Below are 23,437 nucleotides of genomic sequence, written 5' to 3'. Positions count from 1 at the left end.
TTCAGCCCTGTTTCTGAGCCTCTCAGTAAGGATCTAGAGGTTGCAGCATCTTGAGCATTTGTGTTGAATGTAGGTGGTGGAACAAGGTATCCCAGGGGTGTCCAGAGCTGCCATCCATATCAGCAAGCAGAGGGCAAAGGGAAAGTTTAAGTGTCTAGTAGAAGGTGACAGCCTGTGGGCAGTCATGGCCACCCATGGTATAGAAGGTACCCAGCACACTTCCAGGAACACCTATGAGGTACCATTGCAACTGGACCCTGAGCCAGTATCCAGCTGTTTCCTACCCCTGGCATTTGCTCTCTCTTCCCCAGCATTTAAACAGCAATCTGTTTTGGGAAATAAAGCAGTGTGTGCTTTGTGTTTGTCAAATGGGAAGAAGTAGGAGTGAAGTAGCTCCCAGAAGGGACTGCCTCCACTCACTCCTAGCTCTCCCTAGGTGGAGAAAACTCTGAGAATTGAGGCTGCCTGGACAACCATCATCAACAAGATCCAGTACATGATGGTCAACCGTGGTATGAGCATCGACAGGAGGCACGTGATGCTGCTCTCCGACCTGATGACCTACAATGTGTGAGAGAAGGGAGGCTCCAGGTTGTCAGGGGTCATGAAATCCTCCATCTGGCAAACGGCCAGAGAGTGTAAACAGCATAGAAAGTACACTTCTATGAGGACTGACCTGGACAGGAAGTAGGTGTCACCAACAAAGGCCCATGTGTGCTGATGGGATCAGGTGTTTTGTTAAATTCTCAATGTGAGAATTTCAACACAACCAGTCATTGGAGGAGAAAAGCTTGAACACAGCTTTTGTCCATGTCCTGAGTCTTATTCTACAGCCAAACTGGCCATTACCAAAACTAGGACACCCAGGTGACTTGGAGTGATGGTTCCTTAACCCATTCCAGTGCTGCTTATGTAGCCATTTCCAGAGAGTAGGGCTAGGGGCTCAGCGGTAGAGTGCTTGCCTAGCATGCACGGACCCTGTGTTTGATCTCCATCAGCACACACACACACACACACACACACACACAGAGAGAGAGAGAGAGAGAGAGAGAGAGAGAGAGAGAGAGAGAGAGAGAAAGTAGTATAGTAGTAGGAGCTGCTATGGGTATTTGCTTCCTCCCCATACAGTAGTGCATTGTGTCTATATGACCCTTTCCTAATAAGCCTATACTGAAGTAGAGGACATTATGGAACCAGAGGTGTAGCTCAGATGTAGAGCAAGGTCATAGTAAATATCCCTGAGTTCCTGGGCTCACCTCCAGAATCAAAACATAAACACCAGGTGTGACCATGGCAGCCCTGAAGGAGAAGGTATCTGCAAATGTGTGATTATAGTATTTCACTTTTTCTGCAATACAGGTTTATATCTATTTGTTGTATATACATGTGGGTGCATAATCATGTGGGTGCCCCCTCCATTTATGTAGAGGCCAGAGGTCAACCTTTTTTACTCTTCCTCATGAGCCATTGATTTTGTTTTCTCAAATGCTTTTATTAGCATATACTAATTGTGCATAACATGGATTTCATTATGACCTTTTTATGTATGTATATCCTGACATACTTTGGTCATATTCTCCTCTTGTTACCCTCTCTGTGCACTTCCCATTCACTCTTGTCTCCTTCCTCTCCCTCCTAGTCCTTCTATCTTCATGCCTTTTTTTAATGACCCAATGAATGTCATTAGGGCTGCTTACAAGGACAGATGTTAGGGACAGGTTCATTACTGGACCATGGGCACCTCACCAGTGTTTACACCATTGAAGAATATGTCTGTCTCCACCCCCAACAACCACTACCTGGCTATAAATCCTCAGGTGAGGCTTCACGAAGTCCTCCTTCACATGATAAAATATTGACAGTGGCGGTCCTGTGTGGATCTGTTGCATGTTTGGCTCATTTTCTTGACTGGAGTTAGCTAAATTGTTTCTAGTATCAGCTTAATGATCATAGGAAAGGAGAAGCAATCCCCCTTTCTGAAACTCATATTTTTAATTCTGTGTGGCACAGTGTCTGGGTACAATTGACAGGTGACAGGCTGTCCTTAGGATTCCCTGTGAACTCAGTGGCTTTGAAGCTGCACTGAAAACCATCTGCATTTAGTGGTGCCTGGATGTTCTTATTGGTTCTGATGTTGGGATAATGTCTTCTGCTTTGGTTTTGAACTTCTTGAAATGTCTCATTTGATCATATTCTCTGACACAGGGTGAAGTCCTGGGTATTACCAGGTTTGGCCTTGTCAGTCTGACCAACAGGTAAGGTGGAAACAGGACCGGTCCAGCTGGTCTCCCCCGGGCTGAGCAGGATAGTGAGTATCGACGGCCCAGGCCTCCCCTGTCCACTGGAGAAAAGCACACTGAGCCAGGAGTCTTGTCAAAGCAGGAATTCATTTTATTGCATCAGGAGTGGACTTATATAGGTTGGGGTGATGAGGAATGGAGTGAGGGTAGCAGGCCAATGAGATGATGCCATCTCAGCAGTTACTAGGCCGAGGCAATACTAGTTCAGGTTGAACTGAGTCACTCATATACAGAAATCACGTCCGAAGACAGGTCTAGCTAGGCTCAAGAAGTTACACTGGGCCTCACGCCTGGCCCTTTTGTTTTTTGTAAGACATGACCCCCTGTCTTAGGTTGTCCCCCACTTGGAGATCTTACCCATCATTGAGTGTCATGTATCATGAATAGGGCAGTAGGGTTCACTCCATGACCTGTCTTTGGTTATTTCAGCCTGTCTGAGAGCTTACCTGTCATTGCTCAAGTGGAAAGCAGAAGAAGGGCGTTTGTAGGAGAATACCCAGCCATAGGAGGGACCAGACTCCTGAGTGGCTAATCTTTGGTAGTGTACCTCGACCTGATTTATCTTGATCGCCTCCAGTCTCTGGTGGATAAATTGTTTGAACTTATTGAACACACAAGGCCTAATGGTGAGAAGAATAAGGAGAAGGAAGGGTCCAAGGATGGGAAGTAGGTAGGGTAAGAATCCATGAAGGCCTGTCCACAGAGGATTGTCTTGAAACTCCTGCCGTCTCCATTCTAGGTCTTCCTGGAGCCTCTTTATCTTATCCTGGACAATCCCCGACTTGTTAACATAGAAGCAGCATTTCTCCTGTAAAAACAAACAAAGTCCCCCCTTTTCCATAGTTAGAAGATCTAACCCCCTCCTATTCTGGAGGACTACCTCAGCCAGAGAGTCTAACTGACTCAACAGGTCAAGAATGATGCTGGAGATGACCTTTGCATCATCAATTAACTGAATGGGTAATTTTCTGAAAAGATGTGTGGACAGGCCTACCCTGGTGGCTCCTGTGGCCATGCCTGCAGTTACTCCCAGGCCAACAAGGAGAGGTATCATTTGAATGGCCCTCTTAGACCTTCCTCCTATGTAGTCAAAAGAGGGTACTGGAAGAGCCTCATCACCAGGGACAATATCCACATCCAGTATGAGTAAGGCAAGGGCCCAAAGGCCTGTCCATGTCCCAGGGAGAAAGCGAAAAGCCATTCCTCCTCCACACACAAAATTCCCATGGGGGGACATACCTGCTTAAGGGGGCGGGGGGCTAGTGTGATTGCCAGCACAAAAGAAAGAGGAGACCTGGCCCATATCGGTGGCATTTGTACCATTTTGGGGTGGAGCCTAGAGACAGGAATTAGTGGGCAAAACATGGAGGGGATGCACCTTAATAGGTGGGGTAGGGGAACAGCCAGGTGGGAGGACAGTAGAGGAAACATCAATTTTAAAAATGTAAAGTTGGAATGGGAAACATTAATAGGCAATGCCAATGGTCACAGTGGCCCTGGGTGGAAGCAGAGCCAACAATTTTCCAAAAGGGAAGGATTGATCTGATTAAGCATGGAGAGGATAGGCTGGGCATCAGGAGGGGGGCTAAGGGGTGGTAGAAGAGCTTGGGGAACTCAGCTTTAAGCAGTTGTTCCACTCTCTTTTGGGTCTGTAATTCCCACAACTGGTCCTGCACTCCTCTGCCATCAGAATAACCGATGGGGGCCTCCAATTCCCAGTAAACAGGGTAACTGGAGTGGCTGAAACAGGATTCAGTTCCCCACTGGGTGCCTTCCAAGGCAGAACCAAATGTACCCAAATGGCCAATGCCATTTCTGATGGCAATCCAGTAGGTCTTATTATCAGTCTTTCTAATGCATTCACGCACCATGGTGTAGCAGGTAGAATAGATTGGTAAAAGGAGGTGCAAGGGCAGGGCCCATATTTGCCATTTACCGTAGGTATGATTTTAGGCTTCTGTACACAAACCCATTTATGTGAGGCAGGTCCAATAACAGTGGTGCTGGTACAAATGCTGAGGTGTGCAACTTTACCATCACAATCTGCCGTGCTCATCAGCTGTCCGGACTATGGTGAGGCCTTGAACATTCCACCACCGTAATCACAGGGTTTTCCGTATATCAAGTTCAGGGTTTCTTGTGCATCATAAGAACCCCCAAACCCTTCTTCACCAGGCTGGGCAGTCAGTATCACCATCAGGATGAGCAACAGCATCTGCATCTTTGGTCGTTTTGGAGGAAGAAGCAAAAAGACTATCCTCTGGGGTGGAACACTCCCTGGAGCCATCATTATCACTGTCCCCTTGTTGGGGTAAATATTTGAGGTCTCTGGCCAGTACCCACATGAGTCTCTTTTCATTTTGAGGAAAGACACATCCAAACCCTCTTCCTTCAGTGAGGAATGGGTCTGGCCCCCTCCAGGCCCCAGTTAAGGGGTCCCTCCACTTGACCCAAATGGTACTGTAAGTAACCAAGGAGGACATATTTTTGAAAAGGAGACAAAAATTTATCTTCCTTAGAGAAATTTAAAATATTTAAGATTAATAATGCCTTTCTTAGTTGATCATGTGGGGGTAGAGACTCCCCCTTTTGTTTTTGTAATCGCGACTTAAGTGTTTGGTTGAATCTTTCCATGATGGCCTGACCCCTTGGATTATATAAGATGCCAGTAGAATGAGAAATTTTCCAGGTGTGTAGAAAATTTATAAAAGCTTTGCCAGTAAAGCATGGGCCATTATCTGTTTTGATTTGGCTGGGTAAACCAAGGGTGGCAAAGCATTGAAGCATATGACTAATCACATGTTTGGATTTTCCCCCAGCATGAGCTGGTGCCCAACAGGCGCAGAGGAAGGTATCCATGGAAATAAAAACATTTAAGTTTTCCAAATGGAGAATATGTGACATCAATCTGCCAGAGATGATTGGGGCAAAGTCCTTGGGGATTGCTCCCCATCTTTTGGAGGGGAGGGATCTGAAGGAAGGGCTGACAGGAATTACAGGTCCAGACAATCTTTTGAGATCTTTAATCAGTACCTGAGGAAACCTATGTTTCAGGCCTCTCCAGTTAACATGGGTAAGTAGGTGGAAATCTGTGGCCTCAGTAACATTGAGGCATTGAAGCCAGATGTTCGGCCAACTGATTTCCTTTGGAAAGGAATCCTGGCAAATTTTGGTGACCTCTAAGATGTTGTAAATGAATGGGATTGAGTCTCTGTTTAAGTAAGGAGTGAGTCTGAATCATAAGAGGAGAAATGGGGTTGGAATCTAATTTAATATGGGCTTCAGCCAGGGTGGGCAAAAGATTTACAACATAAAGGCTATCAGAGAAGAGATTAAATGACTCTGATATGGAAGCTAGTGCCATAACAACAGCAAACAGTTCCTTAAATTGTGCAGACCCCTCCACCTCGTGGGATATTGTTTTTATAGGTATAGGTTTCTCTCCTCATCCAAGGGGTGGGAACACAACAAGGGAGGCCCCCAAACATCCCCTGTCAGTAAACATCATAAGAAAATCAGGGTTTGGGTGAGGCAGAAAAATTCTAGGGTGTCTCCACTCCAGACGGAGAAGGAACTGATCCATTTATAGGGGCCATTATGGGCAGTCAACCTTCCCCAGAAACTCCTCAAGGGCTATGGCAATTCTGCTATCATTTCTTTGAAGCCAGGTAAAGTCAGTAATTTTAAATGGAACAATAACAGAATGAGGTTCTGTGTCAAACATCCTGACAGAAATATCCCTACCCTTAATAATACAGTCGGCTACCTGGTTGGTCTGGGAGTAAACCTGGGGGGCTCTACCCACTGAGAGGTGAACCCAATGAATGGGCTCCCCCTCTTGTGCTAACAGCACAGTGCATAAGGTTTCCACAGGAAAAATACACAGGGAGACAGGCAGGTCAGGGTTGAATCTCCTTAGGACCGCTGTATTAATGACTTGTTGAACCTCTTGCAAGATTTGCAGATGGTGGAAGGATAAGGTAATGTGGGGTGAAAGGTCAAGGTCCTTAAGGAGTTTATTTAAAGGGTTTAACTTCACTTTGGGCACAGAGACCCATGGCTTCAGCCAATTTATTTCTCCCAGCATCTTTTGAAGCTGAATTAAGGTATAGGTCTCTTGAATAAGCAACTGGGATGTAGCTGGGGAAACTGTATCAAGGGACATTAGAGAGCCCAGAATTTTTTAAAGGGGTGATGGACTGTATTTGATCTGGAACCACCCTAAAATTATGATCTTTCAAGATGGTAAGGCAATTAGTGGTGAGGTCCTGAAGGCCCATCAAAAGTGGGGCTTCCTAGAATGATATCTTCCATGTAAATATAAAGTAAAATATCAGGCATCTCATCAGGGAGGAAAAAATATGTAATAGGGGGGCTGTTAGCCATCCCCTGGGGCAAAATGGTCCACTCGAATCTTAAGTCCAAGCCCCTGAAATTAGTAGAGTGCAAACTTCTCCATATCATTTAGATGTAATGGAATGGAGAAAAAACAATCCTTAATATCAATAATAGTTGGATAATAGGTATTAGGGATGGCAGGTATCCAGGGAAGTCCCCTTTGGGGATCATTCTTTCGTTGATTTTTCTTAAGTCATGTAGGAATCTCCAGGAACCATTAGCCTTTTTTAAATAACAAAAACAGGAGAGTTCCAGGGGCTGGTGGATGGCTAAATATGCCCCAAGAACAATTGTTTAACCAGAGCGTCAAGCTATAGTAATTTAAAGTATGGTAGAGGCCACTGCTCAACCCATACAGGTTCCCCAGGTGTCCACTGAATCTCTGGCACCAGGGGGCAAGCAGTGCCCTTAGGATTGGGGGTGAACCTGGAAAAAGTCTCGTCTGAGCTTCTCAAAATAGGGATCATCCCTGTAATTGAGGTGTGTTTCCCACCCCTCCTCTTCAGTGTCAAGCACGTCCTGATAAGGGTCCTTATGGTCCGCGGTGATAGAGGCCTCAGCTTCCCCAAGGATGTCCTGACCAAGAAGGTTGTCAGTTATGCCAAGAACCACAAGGGGGCGAACCTCCCTGTGATTACTGTCAGGTTTGGTCCAGGACAACCAATTAGCTGTCTCCCATGACATAGAATGCCCCCCAATGCCAAGCACGTGGGGTCCAGGAACCAACTGCCAGGAGGAGGGGACTTCCTTCTTTCAGATGACCGTGTGGTCAGCCCCAGTGTCTATGAGAAAATTAAAGGTTTTTCCTTTAATAGTTAGGGTCATCTTGGGTACGGTCCAGTGGGCTTTGACCACCTCTTTCCCCTTATTTAACAGGGCTGGCGATCGCCCCTGGGGGAGTTTAAAGGCACCTCTTGGAGGTTGAATTTAGATCTACAGTCTTTTGCCCAGTGGAACCCCTTCTTACACCTGGGGCATGGGGTGCGGGGCAGGCCTGATTGGGGAGGAGCCATGGAGGCGCCCTTAGCATGGTTAGAACACTCTTTTAAAATGGCCTTCCTCCCCTCAACCAGAGCAGAACTGTTTTCCCTCCCATGGAGACCTGCTGGAGGGCATTGACTAAGGTTGTCATCTGTTCCCGATTAGCTGCCGACATGCCTACGGCCGTGTTTTGGGCCTGGTGAGAAGTAGAGCCAACATCTCGGGAGGGAGGCCACAATTTGCTAATGCCCTGATCTCTCAATCCAGCACAGGCAAGCTTATGATCAGTGTCCATGCTGTCCCACACCAACTTTTTAACAAATTTATCCCTCAGCTCTCCGGGAGGAAACTTTCTCTGGAGACTCTTATTGACCCTTTTTACAAACATTACTAAGTCCCTGCTCATCTCTGATGGACCCTGATGGACCCTCCGTGGGGCCTTCATCCAGTTTTTTCCAAGCAGCTATCCCAAGTGCCCTAACTTGATCTTGATAGAGGCCAGTGGAGTACTGGTTGGAGGTACCAGGCAGCATCCCAAAGATGATAGGGATTTGAGGGTTGGCCACTTGATTTCTCTCTGCCTGGACCCTGCACTCCTCTAGATGGAAGGCATCCCATTTCAAGTAGAGAGGTCCAGAGAGGACTGCTTTAGTGAGGGTCTTCTAATCCAGAGTGGTCAAGGCTTGATGAGCCAGACAAGAAGGATAGTCTCAGCCCAAGAGGAATTTAGCCCATCCTCTGAAACAGCCTTTTTAATGTCCTTAAGATCCTGAGCCTCCCCAGGGTACCAGGCAAGGGAGCAATTTCTGCCGGGGTTAATATTAACAGGAAAGAGGCCAGTCACATCCCCTGGGGCCTTGCCTCACCCAGAGTAGGACGGAGGTGCAGACAGATTTGAGGGAATGGAATGCATGGATGGAGGGGTGAGGAATGGATTGGCAGGGAGAGCAGACATTGAGGGATCCTTTGAAGGCCAAGGGGGCAGCATCAAAGGGATCAAGAGATGGAAACAATGAGCCAGATGAGCCAGGCTGACTCAGGGGTTTTTGGCTTGGATGTGGCCTGAATTTTTATGTCCCTTTTCCCCCTGGGCTCTGTTTCCTCTCCTTGAGGTCTCCCTACAGGCCCCTTCTCCTTGTAGGGCTCCGGACTTATGTCTCCCCTCTTAGAGTTTTCCAAGGTATCCACAGGCCATTTCTCCTTAATGGGCCTTGGTAGAAGACAGCTCTTTAAGGTGGTAACAATGGGGAGAGCTGTTAGGATCCTGCCCTCACTCCTGTGCATGCACAGCTTGGGGTCTTGTGTCTTACATCATCGGGGGTGCTAGCAACTACGTACTCGAGGTGTGGTCATGCAAGCTGTGCCTTAAAAGCCGGATGCAGACCCCACACTGTCTCTCTGCTCTGCTCTGCTCCCTCCCCACCACACACACATACCCTCTTTCTCTCTCTCCAGGCCTGGCTTTCCTCTTTCTCCTCCCCACTTTCCCTCCTAATAAAGCTGTTAAAAACTAACACTGGGTACTATGGATATTGCTCTGTGTAAATAAAATGCTGATTGGCCAGTAGCCAGGCAGGAAGTATAGGCAGGACAAGCAGAGAAGAGAATTCTGGGAACAGGAAGGCAGGGAGAGACACTGCCAGCTGCCGCCATGACAAGCAGCATGTGAAGATGCCAGTAAGCCACAAGCCACGTGGCAAGGTATAGATTTATAGAAATGGGTTAATTTAAGATATAAGAACAGTTAGCAAGAAGCCTGCCACGGCCATACAGTTTGTAAGCAATATAAGACTCTGTGTTTACTTGGTTGGGTCTGAGCGGCTGTGGGACTGGCGGGTGAGAGAGATTTGTCCTGAGTGTGGGCCAGGCAGGAAAACTCTAGCTACAACTGGGTTCTGTCTTGACCATGACCTTTCCACGACGCAACCAGCGCCACCACCAGTGCTGATTATCATCCTTTCATTAGTGCCGTGGACTCAGATAGGAGATTCCACTCACTCAGCGTCCGGGGCTGAGTGTTGTCAGAAACCTATACTGAGGACCTGCGACTGCCTGATCTGCCTTCTCATTTGCCCAGCCGCCGTTGCCACCACCACTGTGGTAACGCTCGTGCCACCGTGACCGTTGTCTCCCCCACCACACATGCTGCCAAGATTGGTGAGTCCCCTGCCATTTCCCACAACTGCAGCCAGAGCTATATTACTCACGCCAGACCCCTGGAGGGTCCTCAGCTGAGTACCATGACATTCTATCTTGATGAAATATAGGATGCTGTCCATGCCCCTGGGGGGTCCTCCGGTACATACACCCCAGCCCTAACCCTTATATGATGACAGTCTGGGTAGCCTGTGCTGTTAATGCCCATCCACAGACCACTTATTCTCGAGGACACTTGAAATAGGAGCCTGGGATCACGTTATTTTAATTTTTTATTTTTCTCTCTCAGCACTGCAGCCATGGGACATAGGGGCAGATACCAGTAGATTTGGCTGTTTCAACCCTGATATTTCACGGGAATTATTTAACTTCTGCCAGCAAACAAGCAAATGAAAAGAGTTGCCTTATCCCCAAGCTTTCTACCGAAGCTCTGCACCCTTCTGCTGTGGATAGCACTCTGTATAAACAAAATGCTGATTGGCCAGTAGCCAGGCAGGAAGTATAGGCGGGACAAGCAGAGAAGAGAATTCTGGGAACAGAAAGGCTGGGTCAGAGAGACACTGCCAGCCACTGCCATGAAAAGATGTTAAGATATCGGTAAGCCACGAGCCACGTGACAACTTATAGAATAATAGATATGGGTTAGTTTGAGATGTAAGAACTCGATAACAAGAAGCCTGCCATAGTCATACAGTTTGTAAGCAATGTAAGTCTCTGTGCGTTTACTTGGTTGGGTCTGAGTGGCTGCGGGACTGGCAGGTGAGAGATATTTGTCCTGACTGTGGGCCAGGCAGGACTGGAGAAAACTCCAGATACACCCTTCTCCTTCTCCATTCCTGATTCTTTCTCTGCCATGTGTAGCCACTACCCTCTCTCTGACTTCTGCTCTCCGCTCTCCAGTATTGGTTGGGCTGCTTCTGCCCAAACCTGTCTCTCACCTTAACTTCTCCCACTTGTTCTCAAGCTACCGTGAGAAGCACAGATGGGTCTGGAAGCAGGCTAGGATCCATGCAAATAAGTTTACAGTAATCAGGATGGTCTTTAGCCATAGATCAGTTTATTGCCTGCCTCCTGGCAGGTCTTCATAAAGCTGTCCCCAAGCCAACAGACATCAAAAAAAAAAAATTCAAGACACAGAATAAAATCCATCTCTTGTCCCCCAGACATCCCCAATATAGGACTAAAACTTAAGCATCTGGAGAGCAAGGCTCCTGACCCCACAGGCAGAAGTTTCATCTGTGGCATTTAAGGTGTACCAGGGAGAAAGAAAAACACCTGAGTGTCCAGCTGGCTCCCAAAAACCGTTGGGTGTGGGGAAAAAAAAGGCCATGTGGGCTAGTACATGCCCTGCCAGGCCATCACTGAGCCTTGTTCAGAGTGCCACCTAGAAAGACAACCAGTCAGCTGACTGCACCCAGGCACCAAGGGGCAGAGGAACATCAAGCGAAGACCTCCAGCAGACCTAGGCTCAGCCACAGGCTCGTTCGCAGGGAACCCTGAAGCATGGAAGCGATCCATTTCTTTCCTTCTAGACACCAGAGCCACTAACCCAGTCCTGGGAGTTTTGGGGTTTCACTTCTCCTCGTTTCCCTATTGTCAGGGTAGGGAGGAAAGCCTTACCCACCTCACCAGATTTAATTGTACTTTCAGGGTTACTTGATGAGAAAGATTTTCCAGCTAGGGTAGGAGCTTTCATTTCATTGTTCCCTCCATGTGCCTCACTCCAGACCTATCAGAAGTGCTTCTCCTCCTCATGTACACAGACAGGGTCCTGATCTCTGCACTGTCCCTAATTCCAAAGAAATAAGTTCTCATGTACCACAAGCTTTTTTTCTTCCCAGTCCCTCTTCTAACTAACTGCTCAGCTAATGGCTGCTTTAGACCACCACAGAACTGGAGTCCAGAGATCATCAAGTAAGAAATTGTAACAGCTAAGACATTTACACCCCCAGACCCAAAAGTGTCTGGGCACTACAAAAACAGACTTAATATAACCATCTGTTACTGTTAAATGCTTTCAACAATTCATCACCTGTGTCTCCTGGATGCTAAACTAGTAAAGGAAACAGGTGCCTTAAACAATCTGTCTCTGATAAAGCTTAAAAACATGTTCCAATCTCTCTGTCTCTCTCATTAACACTAACCAATATAAGCAGAGTACTAAACACTACAACGGTCACTAATTTTCTCATGGTTGCTTCTTAATGTGCTCAAAATTTTTCCCAAGCTCCAGAATACAGCTTAAATCCATCTGGACAGGTCGGATCTACTTCAGGCTTTCTCTGTCTCACCAGCATCCTGTCAGACACAAAAGCAGCCAGGGTGCCAAGCCAAGAGGGACGGATGGCTCCAGGGCAGCAGGACAGCCCACCGTCCCAGGACGCCTGTCTACCTCGGAAGGCTCCCTTCCCTACCCTCCCCAAGAGCCAACCGACGCCCACCAAGTCAGCTGGAAGCAGTTTTTCCGGGAGAAACTACGCCCCTATTCCTATTCACTCATTTTTTTATAATAAGCAAAGGATGTTAGGATCCTGCCCTCATTCCAGCACATGTGCAGGTCAGGGTCTTGTGTCTTACGTCATTGGGGGTGCTGGGGACTATGTACGCATGGCATGGTCACAAAACCTGCGCCTTAAAAGCCGTTTGCAGACCCCATGCTCGCTCTATCTCTCTGCTTTACTCTGCTCCCCCCCACTACCATCTCTCTCTCTCTCTCTCTCTCTCTCTCTCTCCAGGCCTGGCTCTCCCCTTTCTCCTCCCCCCCTTTCCCTCCTAATAAAGCTCTAAAAACTAACACTGGGTTCTCTCATGACCGTGACCTTTTCACACCACAACCAGCACCTCCACCGGCACCGATTATCATTCAATCTCTCCTCTGTCAACCTGGGCCCTGTGAATCAGGGTTTCTATTCTATCCCAGGTGTCCCAGTTGAAAAGACTGCCATCAGGCAACCATGGGGCGATCTTAATGAGGTAAGTCCATGTCTGGAGTGCCTGACTATCAGAGAGGTTGAGACCCTTGCTCTTTAGTAATACTCATAGGAACTCCAAGGAAGGATTTATCTTAGAAGAAGACTGACCCATATCTTATGGAGGTACACTCACCCACAGACCGACTGGCCCATCAGCGTTCTTCTATTGAAGAAATCGTTCCTCACACAGGGCACCAGTCTGTCAGTCTGACTGACAGGTAGGGTGGAGGCAGGACCAGTCCATTCGGTCTCCCCCCAGGGCTGAGCGGGATGGTGAGCGTCGACGGCCCAGACCTCCCCTGTCCACTGGAGAGAAGCACACAGAGCCAGGAGTCTTGTCAAAGGAGGAATTCATTTTATTGCATCAGGAATGAACTTATATAGGTTGAAGTGATGAGGGATGGAGTGAGGGTAGCAGGCCAATGAGATGATGCCATCTCAGCAGTTATTAGGCAGAGGCAATTCTAGATTGGGTTCAGCTGAGTCACTCATATGTGGAAGTAATGTCCAAAGACAGGTTGCCAAACTCAAGCTAGGCTCAGGAAGTTACACTGGGCCTCACACCTGGGCCTTATGAGGCCCAACATGCCTGGCCAAGATGGAGGAGAGGGTGTTGATGCTGGCCTCCTTTGAAACGACAGCTGACCATCTCTTTGATGCTGCTTACTTGGCAGAAAGACTCTGGGCCTATTGTTTACAGAAACAGATCAATTGTCTCCAGAGCCCAACTAAGGCACCCTACCTTCCCTCTCCCCTTTATGAGAGCTACTTTCAGTGCAGACAGTTTTTGAGTTGCAATAAAGGAAATATGGACCCTGAGCCAGTGTAGACCTTTCAGTCCTTGAAGCTGTACTTGGCCACATTGACTAACAGCCTACATGTTGTCCAGGATTGACAGAAGGTAGACAGTGGAAGAGCCTCGAGGTGTAGCAATAGGGCATTCTGTGGTCCTGCCTCCTAGTGAGACACTGAACAACATTTTAAGAGCCAAGAAGCACAGAAAATGGAGAGACAGAGGTTAATGAAGAGACAGAAGGTAATGAGAAATCCAGGCCTGATGGTTGATGCCTTTCATCCCAGCACTCAAGAGTCTGAAGCAAGCAGTTCTCTGTTGAGTTGAAGGCCAGCTTGTTCTACATAGCAAGTTCCAGGCCAATTAAGGCTACACCATGAGACCCTGTCTTCAAAACATCAAGATGAAGTGAAAGAAAAGTGAGGAGGGTTAGAATGGGAGAAGCCCATGCACAAGCCAGAGTGCAACTGTCAGACACCAGGACTGAAACCTAGCACCCATCACTGACACCTTTGCAGCCTGAGTACAGCCTCTGTCCACCACCCTATCTGGAAATGTCTCCTGTCTCTATGTGGGGAGCACTCTAGCCCAGTGTTAGATCTCACTGTGTTGGGGTTAGTTTGGCACTTTGCCTCTCTGTTCTGGAGTTGTCTTTGACATCAACATAGAATGCATCTACCTTCAACTTCCTTCCTATAAAATCAGAATCCTAGCAAAGACTCTTGGAGCTTTTAAAATTTGAACTGAATCAGGTGGTGTATATCCATGCATTTAATCCCCACACATTGGAGTCAGGTGGACAGATTTCTGAGTTTCAGGGGAGCCTAGCCTGGTCTACAGGAGTTGTTCCAGGGCAGCCAGTACTGCATAGAGAAACCCTGTCTCCAAAAATCAAGAGAGAGGTGAAGTGAAGCCAGGAGCAGAGGAAATGGCTATTCTTCTGGAAGTCGGTGGCAGCCTGCCTTCCAGTGTCTGATAAGGACACTGCTGCCCCTGGCCCTGCACTTCCAGCCCCATTGGCATCTTTTCTTCTGGGCACTAAGCTAAAGAAGTTAGGTGGCAAAGTCACCATCTCCTGATCATGTGCAGGGATCCTGCTGCCTAAGCAGCCTCTCAAAGGCTGTCTATCTTCTGATCTTTACTCCTGTTGCAGAGAACTGGCTGAGCTGAATTGGCTTCTGGTGATCTGTTGGCCTGAGGCAGGCACTGTCATTCCAGAGACAGTTGCTCCTTGGCCATCCCCCTAGGGTATATACATGGGAAGGAAAATGATGAGCCAAGTTCAGCCAGGTGGTATGTGGTAGAGCTGGACCTCGGATCCCAAGTCTGCAATCCTGATTCAGTCATGTTTTCTCTACTCTGTGAGTCCAGCTCTCTGACCTTGGTTCTGGTTGGTTCCAGGTATGTTCGAATGCATCATCATGGGAATCCCAATGAACATTGGAACTGGGCTCTTCAAGCTGTTACACAAGGCCAACAGGGACCCAAAACCACCCAGGAGGCCCCTGATCTTCAACACAAATGAATTCCACATCCCTCTAGTTGATGACAGGTCACCATTCCTGACATTGGCTCCTTGTCCTGTAGGGTGCTGAATGGAAGGATTTTGGATCCTTTCGACAGACACCTTCATGACCTTTTATGGTGCACACAATCAGAGACCATGGCCTCAGCAGGAACTCCTTGGAAGGTTAACTGGGAGTCTGCTTGTAACCTAACTTGTGGGGGGTTTGAGACGGCTGTTCAGCCTAATCAGTGCCCATTCTACCTCACTTTGTCCTTGCAGAGGACCTGAGGTGTGCACACTCCTGCCTGTGAGCCAGGTCTAGACACACAGGGGCCAGGACACAGTCCTGCTTCCCATTCAGTTAGGCTGGATTTGCCACTAATGTACTCATTGTAAATACTTCACTTATTTGTTCTGTATGAAAGATATACCATGTCTATTTTACATTGAAGTTGGAAGGTGTAAACCAAGAAAACTACCTTCAAAGCATTCCTGGAAAAGTACTTAGGATGTGAGGTTCAGTGTGGGATGGCTAGTCCCTGACTAGGAACTGTCTCTTTGAATTTAACTACCTTAAAAGCAAAGGCAATAGAAATTTTGAATTTCCTCATAATGTGAGTCACTTTTGAAGGGCTCTGTAGCCTGTGGCTCCCAAGTGAAGACTGTACATTATTAGCAGTCCTAAGGAAGAAGAGGGGTGATTCCTCTAAAGTCTCTTATGGACAGAGGTCCTGGGCAGGACCTCTTACTGACAGCAACACATTGCTCTACACCCAGTCCTATAACAAATCTGGCCATTGGGCAGTATACAAAGGTACTGGTCAGGAATGTGTCTGAACTCTACCCTGAACTGAACTCTGAAGAGAGTGGGGGTATCATCTGCAGTTCAATAGACAACCAGGTTTGGAATGAATCAGCTTAATTTAATTTCTGGTGAAGGAAGTGGGGTGTCTCTGATGGCTTCTGTCTAGTCCCTTGAAGGATCAGTGCAGTCTGGTCTCAGACCCTGATACTTACCTGCTGGGGCAGTATCCTTCAGGGAAAGACAGAGATTGTCATAGGCACAGTTCTATGCTGGCAGCAGTGGATATTACTCAGTAGTTCACATGGTCATACACAATTTCATCTATTCTGTATGTGGTCCTAAGGAAAGGCATGAATAGGGTCCTCAGATATAAAACATCACGTCACCTTCCCCTCCACCTCCCTAAGAGGAAAGACAGGTAGGGAGAATGGTAAGTTCTTTTCAATACAAAGGATTGGCAGGTGAGACCTTGGAGGTAGGGTATGTTTCTGTTTTGTGTGTTAGGACAGGGTCTCATGGCTCCCAAGCTGTCTTCACACTGGCTTTTCAGGTTCACCTTTAGCTTAGATCATCCAAATTCCACTTCACAAGTGCTAAGATTACAGGTGGGGCCAACTAGGCCGGTGGGAAAAGCATTAGGCATCGACCCAGGACTTGCTACATGCTAGGCAGTCACTCTCCCAACCGAGGTGAGTCTCAGGTGTTCTCCTTATTTTCCACTATCCTTTCTGTTCCCCCAAGAGGCAGAATCTCACTGTAACTCAGAGGCCTGTAACTAATCCTGCTTTGGTGTCTTTGGTGCAGAGTGGAGAGCACCACACTCATCCTGAGACCTTTTGTCTTGATCCACTACTTCTGTTTCCTCTGCCAATGGATCATCACACTTTTATCAACTCCCTGATGGCTGCATTCTCTGTTAAGGACTCCTGGGGCAATTCCCTAAAGCTAAGCACGTGGCTTCCATGACTGTACCCTTAACCCAAACCCCACACTGTAACCAGCCCAACAAGTTCTTCCTGAATGTTTTCAATCACTTGTACTTGAGGAAGGTGATCTTTCCTTGTCTACATTCATCCTAACGTGGCTTCTCACTAATATATAATTGCTCATATTGATAGAGGGATTTTGAGGAAGGAACGACACATTCCTGGACAGTGTTTGGAAATTATAGCTCAGTTCTCAGCACGGAAAGTAATATGGGCCTTCCAACTCATGCTTTGGAAGGAAGAGGTGCTGAATGGCTTCCCCTATGTCCCAATGGAGGATCCTGGAAAGGGAATCTGGCCTTCTGGTCAGTTCAGGGAGAACCAATTAGCAGGGTGGCAAAGGCTGTTCCCCATGACATCAGCAGTCCCTTCTCTGGACATTCTATTGTATCCTGGAGAGCTCTTGGCATCCCCTGTGATGTCACCAGTGTTGTAGAGACACCAACATCACTTAGGGCATTCCTTCAGTGTCTGTAGGGTACACCATAGACATGTTGTCAAGACTGAGGAGTCTACTTGGGAGAGAGAATGGAGAACATCCAGAGACCAGAGAGAGGCAGAAGGAAGCTGCTGTCCAGGCTCAGAGGAAAACAAGAACAAATAAGTGGTTCTGGCAAAGGCACAGTGAGTGCTGGGCAGGAGATGGGGGGCTTCCTGGAGGAGGTGGGCTTGAGCTGGGCCTTCCAGTAATGGGGCAGAAGAGCTGGAGCCTCTGAGAAGCAAATGGGCATCCCTGCTTATCATAATTCCTTAAAATCAAGGATTCCAGAACATTAGTTTGTTCATCTCCTAAGCCAGGAGCTGGCAAGGCCAAGGCTGTCGTTCTAGGAGCACCTAGCTTTTACCTTTCCTGGGTCTTGGGGGTGTAATGAGGGGACAGAAGGAGACAAGCAGGAGGCAGAGAGGGACTAATGTGTCCCCAGCTGAGGCCAGGCATCAGTGTATTTCACGCCCAGTAGTTTCCTTTAGGTGCAGTGGCTGTCGACACTAGTCACATGGAGAGACAAGTGCTTCTGGCCAAGACATCATGTCGTCAGGCTGTCCAGCAGACTCCTCTGACCACTTCTCCCTAACAGCGGCCCCTTTAGGGTTCTGATCAGCAGTTAAGGGTGGCAGGCAGTTCTCTAGAGTAGTCAAACAACTGTAGAGGTGTGGGATGAGGGCAGAGATTGGCTCCTTCATGCCAGTCCATGTTCTGGGCTGTCAATGGAGTAACTTGTTGAGTCTTTAGAGCATGTTGTGTGCCTGCATGACTTCAATCCATAGCTGTGGTCCTGGAGTGATCAGGCAGGAGATCTGGGCTCTTCACAACATCTGAGTGCTTGTGCACTGTGCCATTTTTCTACTGGCTTCTGAAACCACAGGCCTACTTTAGAGCTCTGGACTATGTTACATCCTGTGCTGCTCTGAATATGCCTGAGGAGGTGGTCTTTGTTCCCCTGAAGTATGTGTAGGGAGGCAGAGGAAACCCCTAACTCCTTACACAGCCACATCTCTACAGAATGATGAGAGACCTGAGATCCACAGTGTGGGCATCTCAGTCTGCCCCAAAATGTTTGTGGTGTCACTGAGTTCCAGACATGATCTGTCTGTTTGGGCCTCAGGGTGGTCTGTCCATTCTCTATGCCTTGTCACTATGCAAGTTCACTTGTGTTCATCTTCCCACAGAGGCTGCTATGGAGCCCTCATCCCACCCAACCCTCCTCACCAAGAAAGAGGTGAGGACGAAATTGGAGAGGCTGACCATGGAGCTGAAGCTAATGACCAGCCAAAGAAATGAGCTACGGGATCGCCTGATCTTTGTCACTGAAGGAACCATGGACAATAGGTATCCATTGTTTCAGACTCCAGGGCATGTCCTCAATGTCCCCCTCACCTTCTTCCTTTCAAGGTCTTAGGTTCTAGGAGGCTGCACTTCCAGAGTGATTCTGTTCCCAAACTCGTGTCTTAAATTCTTCTCAGAGGAGAGGCAGACCTGATGCTTTGGAGGGAGTGAGATGGGGACTCTAACTATTCTGCATTCTCCAAATGAAAACCAGAGCCTGTGGTCTGAGTTACACCACTCAGAGATTGAGGCACTAATGTGTGAGTTCCCAGGATGCATTTTGAAAGAACCTGACAGATGTTGGCTTGTGTGAGATACTAGCTGCTGTGAGTCTGTGGTGAGTCTTTGAAATTGCCTGGCAGGTGACTGTGTGCTGGAAGCTCCTGGTAACAGCTACAGCGGCCTAGTCCCACTTGGTCCATGTCCATGTGTGACTGGGGCTCATCACTGTTCCTCTCTAGTTGTGTGCCTTATACTCTTAGACAATTGTGCCCCATGCATTTCTTGAGCATCTGATTGTGTGTGCTATCTGTCTCTCTGTCTCTTTGTGTCTCTCTCTCTCTCTCTCTCTCTCTCTCTCTCGTGTGTGTGTGTGTGTGTGTGTGTGTGTGTGTGTGTGTGTGTGTACTTGCAGGTTTGTGTGTCCCTCCAGACTCTTGGGAGCCAGGGAACTGTGGTGGAGCCTGAGGATTTGCCTGTCTCAGTTTCCAGGTGATGCCAGTGCTGAGGTCTGGGAACCCCACTTTAAGCCGCTCTGCTCTTGCCCAATGTGCTCAGCTTGGTGGCACCTAGGAATCCCTTGGGGAGTATTTATAGCTGTCCTGATGTTGGGTCTCAACCCCAGAATTACGTGCTCTGTCTAACTGTTCAGTAATAGTCACTGAGGACCTAGAATCACTCTTGTGAAACAGGAGAAATGTCACTGCAATATCTGCTGTGCCAAGTCCTGTGGCATAGACTCCCGGTAACATAGAAAGCTAGACTAACCCTCTAGGCCTACTAAGTAAGCTCATGCAGCCAGGGCAGCCTCCATCTGAACCCCCAGCCTCTGCTGACCTGGGGCCAGGATAACGAATTTAAAAGCACCAGGAAGTCCCAGTACATGTGAGCCAGAATGTGATATCTACTGTGCAGTGATAGACCAGGATACAACTTGAGTTCCTGTGAGCCTTGAGGCCTGTGTTCTCAGGCTTCCTTCCTCCTGTCTCTAGTCTCTACCACAAGCCAAATTCTGTAAGAAACTGAAGTTGGAGCATAAAGAGATCATGTCAGAATTAAAGAGCTTACAGAATGAGAACACTTGAGTCCTCAGAGAAGTTCAGTGATCTGACCAAGGAGAGTCTTCTGTCGGTAAGTTCCCGTCTTGACATGGACTCCATTAGTTGTGGAATGGCCATCTCTGCCTTTCTTTTTCTCTGAACTAGAGTTTCCCCAACTCTGATTCTAGCCATTCTTCTTCTTAGTAAGCAGCCTTAGCAAGCAGCTCTTGGACTTGTGTCTCTTGGACTCAGTTTTGCTAAGTGTAAAAGAGACTGTTAGCCCCTGCCACCATTGTCCTGGAGCCTCAGGAGCATCTAGACAAGCAATTTCCACCGTGAGGGGATTGTCAGGCAGTCCTGGGCATCTGTAGCTCATACCCAGGCTTTACAGATCTAGTTGCTGTGGAACCTGTAGATAGAATAAACTCCCCTTGGGTCTCCTGTCCTCCCTCAGAGGGTATCTACCCACCACTTGCTGAGTTTTCCCCATTCCACGAACAGTTAATGACAGTTAGGGGACTCCTCTTTCTATTGAAGGGTAATGGATCCCTTTTGGTGTTGGGGTTTTCCATAGTAGTTAGATTTTTTTTTTTTTCTGGTATCAGCTGTCCTCATTTTGGCTTTCTGAGTGTAGCTGTCACACTGTATGGGACTCTAGGCTTTGTCTTCCTGGAAACCTGTGGTTTTGGGAGTGCTGGTTCCTGGAGGCTGGGGTGGCAGGAGAAGGCTGGCAGGGCCTTATTATGCAGCGTGTGTCTCTAGTGGTCTGCACAGCCAGCTCCTGATGGAACAGACTCAGCTGAAGAAGAAAGTAGACATGCTGAGGCAGGAGAACAAGAAACTAATGGAGGATTGGGTCCTGTTGAAGCACCATTTGAAGGACTTGAAAGTGATCTGTAAGGACCAAGAGAAAGAGACCAGTGACCTCCAAACCCAGCAACAACAGGTAGGGGCAGGTAGGTGGGTCAGGCTAAGGTCTGGCACCATTTGCCCATTTGATTCTCTGTCTGCCCATCCCCCCACCTGTGCTTTCACCCATCATCTTACTCATCCATGCTCCCATCCAGCCACCCACCTCATGCCATCTGAGGTGTTCACTTCAGTGTCCATGCACAAGTACTTCTGGGAAGTTAGTCTATTCTGAGAAACTAAATTTTTGGCAAGCCATGCCCACTACTCTGCTTGAAACTGCGGTCCAATGAGGGAAATGGGTCAATAACATATCACACTTACATGTTATTATGATAGGTAGGATGCTATGCTCAGAGCTTTGAGTAAATGAGTTCTGGGTCCTGGGGCTCATCTGCTTGGCAAAGCTCATGTGAGATCACTTGTTGGAAGCAGTTTGCAAGGAGGAGATCTCTGTGCACATGCCAAATGAGTGCTTCTCATTTCATGGATTAGGGTGGCATGTGGCCTTCTCCTTTCTTCTTGCATCCAGATGTGTTCTCTTCACTTTGCCCAGCTCTTGGTCACAGTTACAGAAGCCTGAGTAGTGGCTTGTGAGCCCTGTTTTCTGTGAGTGGTGCTAGACAGTTCTCCACTCCAACAGAATATATCTGGGGTTCATTGGATGATCACCTGGGGGCTTTTGACAAGCTAGTGGTGGAGAGTGGGATATTTGGGGGCAAATTTTCTCTGAGCAACTGAACATAGTCTAGGCAAGCCAATCATGTTTCCCACAGCAGTCTTAGTCCCCCAAGGAGTGATGACTAAGTTGTGAGATTCTTCTAAAAGGCTGGTATGGTTAGTCTAAACTCAACTGCTCACCTGCCATAATGTTTCTTTCTGCTAGCTCCATTTCTCCTCTCTCTTCCTTTTACTTTCCCTCTCTTGCTGTGTGTGTGTGTGTGTGTGTGTGTGTGTGTGTGTGTAGTTATGCATGTAGGTCTTGTGGTGCATCATGCATGTGTGCATTGCCTAGAGGACACCACTGAGTTTTTTGTCACTCTCTACCTTTAATCAGGGTTTCTTACGTCCCTGGATGCTTACTGTTTTGAGGGCCTGGCTGACCAGCAAGCTACTGGGATTCTGCATATGTGCTTGCATTTGTATGACAGTGTGTAACCCTCCACTAAGAACCCAATCTTCTAATGAACTGGAGCTCCAAAGTTTGGAGGAAAGTTCCTACTGAAGCAGAAGGGGATGGTCACCCAGGAAAAGGACTTGGCAGAAAAATTGCAGCATCACTTTGAATTCTCCCAGATGAATTAGGATCCTAAGCTTGGGAGAGGAGGTAGAGCCTCTGTACTTGAGAACTCTGTCTTTTATGGGTCTCTGTTCACATGTATGGTTCCCAGTTGCAACCAGGGAAAGAAGACCTCACATAAATGTGCTGGTCCCGTCAACAATAACTTTTGTCCAGAAAACAACACATTTGATACTCAGTATGTCTATAGAATTGAGTTTCCCTTCCTCTCTTCTGAACTCTGTGTTCTGAGCAGGATTTTCTTGAATTGACAGAGATCTGCCTGCTTCAGCATCCCAAGTCATTGGATTTAAATGTGTACAGTAACACACCTGGCTAAAATTACATTTTTATTTAGGAACATCCCCTGTAGAGAAGAGATTCCCACCTTTGAACATTGCTCTCTGCATCTTTTGCCCATTTACTGTGTAAAGTGTTCTCTGGATAGAATAGGTTAATGACTTTCCAGAATGAACCCAGGCAGATGCCTCTGCTCCAGGGAAGATCAGAACCTTCTCGGGAATGTTCTGTAACATACTCCCAAAGAAAGTCAGGATGCAGATTCCCATCATATTCCTAAGGAAATCACAAGTTTCTGTTTGGTCCCAGAGTCCATGCAGGGCCAGTGTTCTCAGGCACACATCTCAGGAAATGCTGCTCTAGGATTACTGACTGACTCTATCTTGCATGTTGCTCATGTTCAAGGTGTCTCCTGGGCATGAGGACTGAGCTAGCCTCATGACCTTTTTCAGGTGCCCAGATGGCTAGGCTGTATTATGGCTATCAATAAAATGATGTGGTTGATCAGTAACTCATCATCAGTACCATGTGTATTGATCATATACTGTTGGCTATGGTATTAATATCCTCTTTCTATTTACAAAATGATGTACCTGAACTATAGTAGAATATCCTATTTTTTTAGTAGAGAGGACATCACACAGTGCTCAGTTTAAGTTATGATGTGTTTAGGGATAAGAAAAGTTCTAGGCCCTGCCACTCTGTGAGCCTTGTTCCTTGGGGGTTCAAACAATGACATCAGTCAAAGGATCAATGTTGACTGTCCAGCACAGCTGAGGTGGTGGGGGGTAGTGGCTAGACAGTTGACATGGCAGGGCCCCTCTGGACCTGTGTCTTAACTGCTTTTCTCTCCCAGGTCCAGAAAACTCCAGCTGGAACAGGCCACAGCCCAGGGTGAGAGCCCCTTGCAGAGGGGGGCTCTACAGCAAGAGCCACCTGCTGAGCCCCATTCCCAGCAACCGCTGA

At 47.6% G+C, this 23,437-nt stretch overlaps 1 protein-coding gene across 1 annotated transcript; it reads left to right on the top strand.

Annotated features, from left to right (window-relative positions):
• The first annotated feature begins 13,160 nt into the window (after positions 1–13,160).
• LOC114709629 (disks large homolog 5-like) lies at positions 13,161–23,437 on the top strand. Its single transcript, XM_037208288.1, is given in 6 exon segments — positions 13,161–18,790; positions 19,046–19,061; positions 19,936–20,022; positions 20,024–20,074; positions 20,642–20,939; positions 23,328–23,437. Coding segments are annotated over 6 exon segments (873 nt in total). The 5' UTR covers positions 13,161–18,479.

Source organism: Peromyscus leucopus, chromosome 9 (assembly GCF_004664715.2).
Source record: "Peromyscus leucopus breed LL Stock chromosome 9, UCI_PerLeu_2.1, whole genome shotgun sequence".
In the NCBI taxonomy this organism is placed as follows: Eukaryota; Metazoa; Chordata; class Mammalia; order Rodentia; family Cricetidae; genus Peromyscus; species Peromyscus leucopus.
This window is presented reverse-complemented; position numbering and strand designations above follow the sequence as displayed.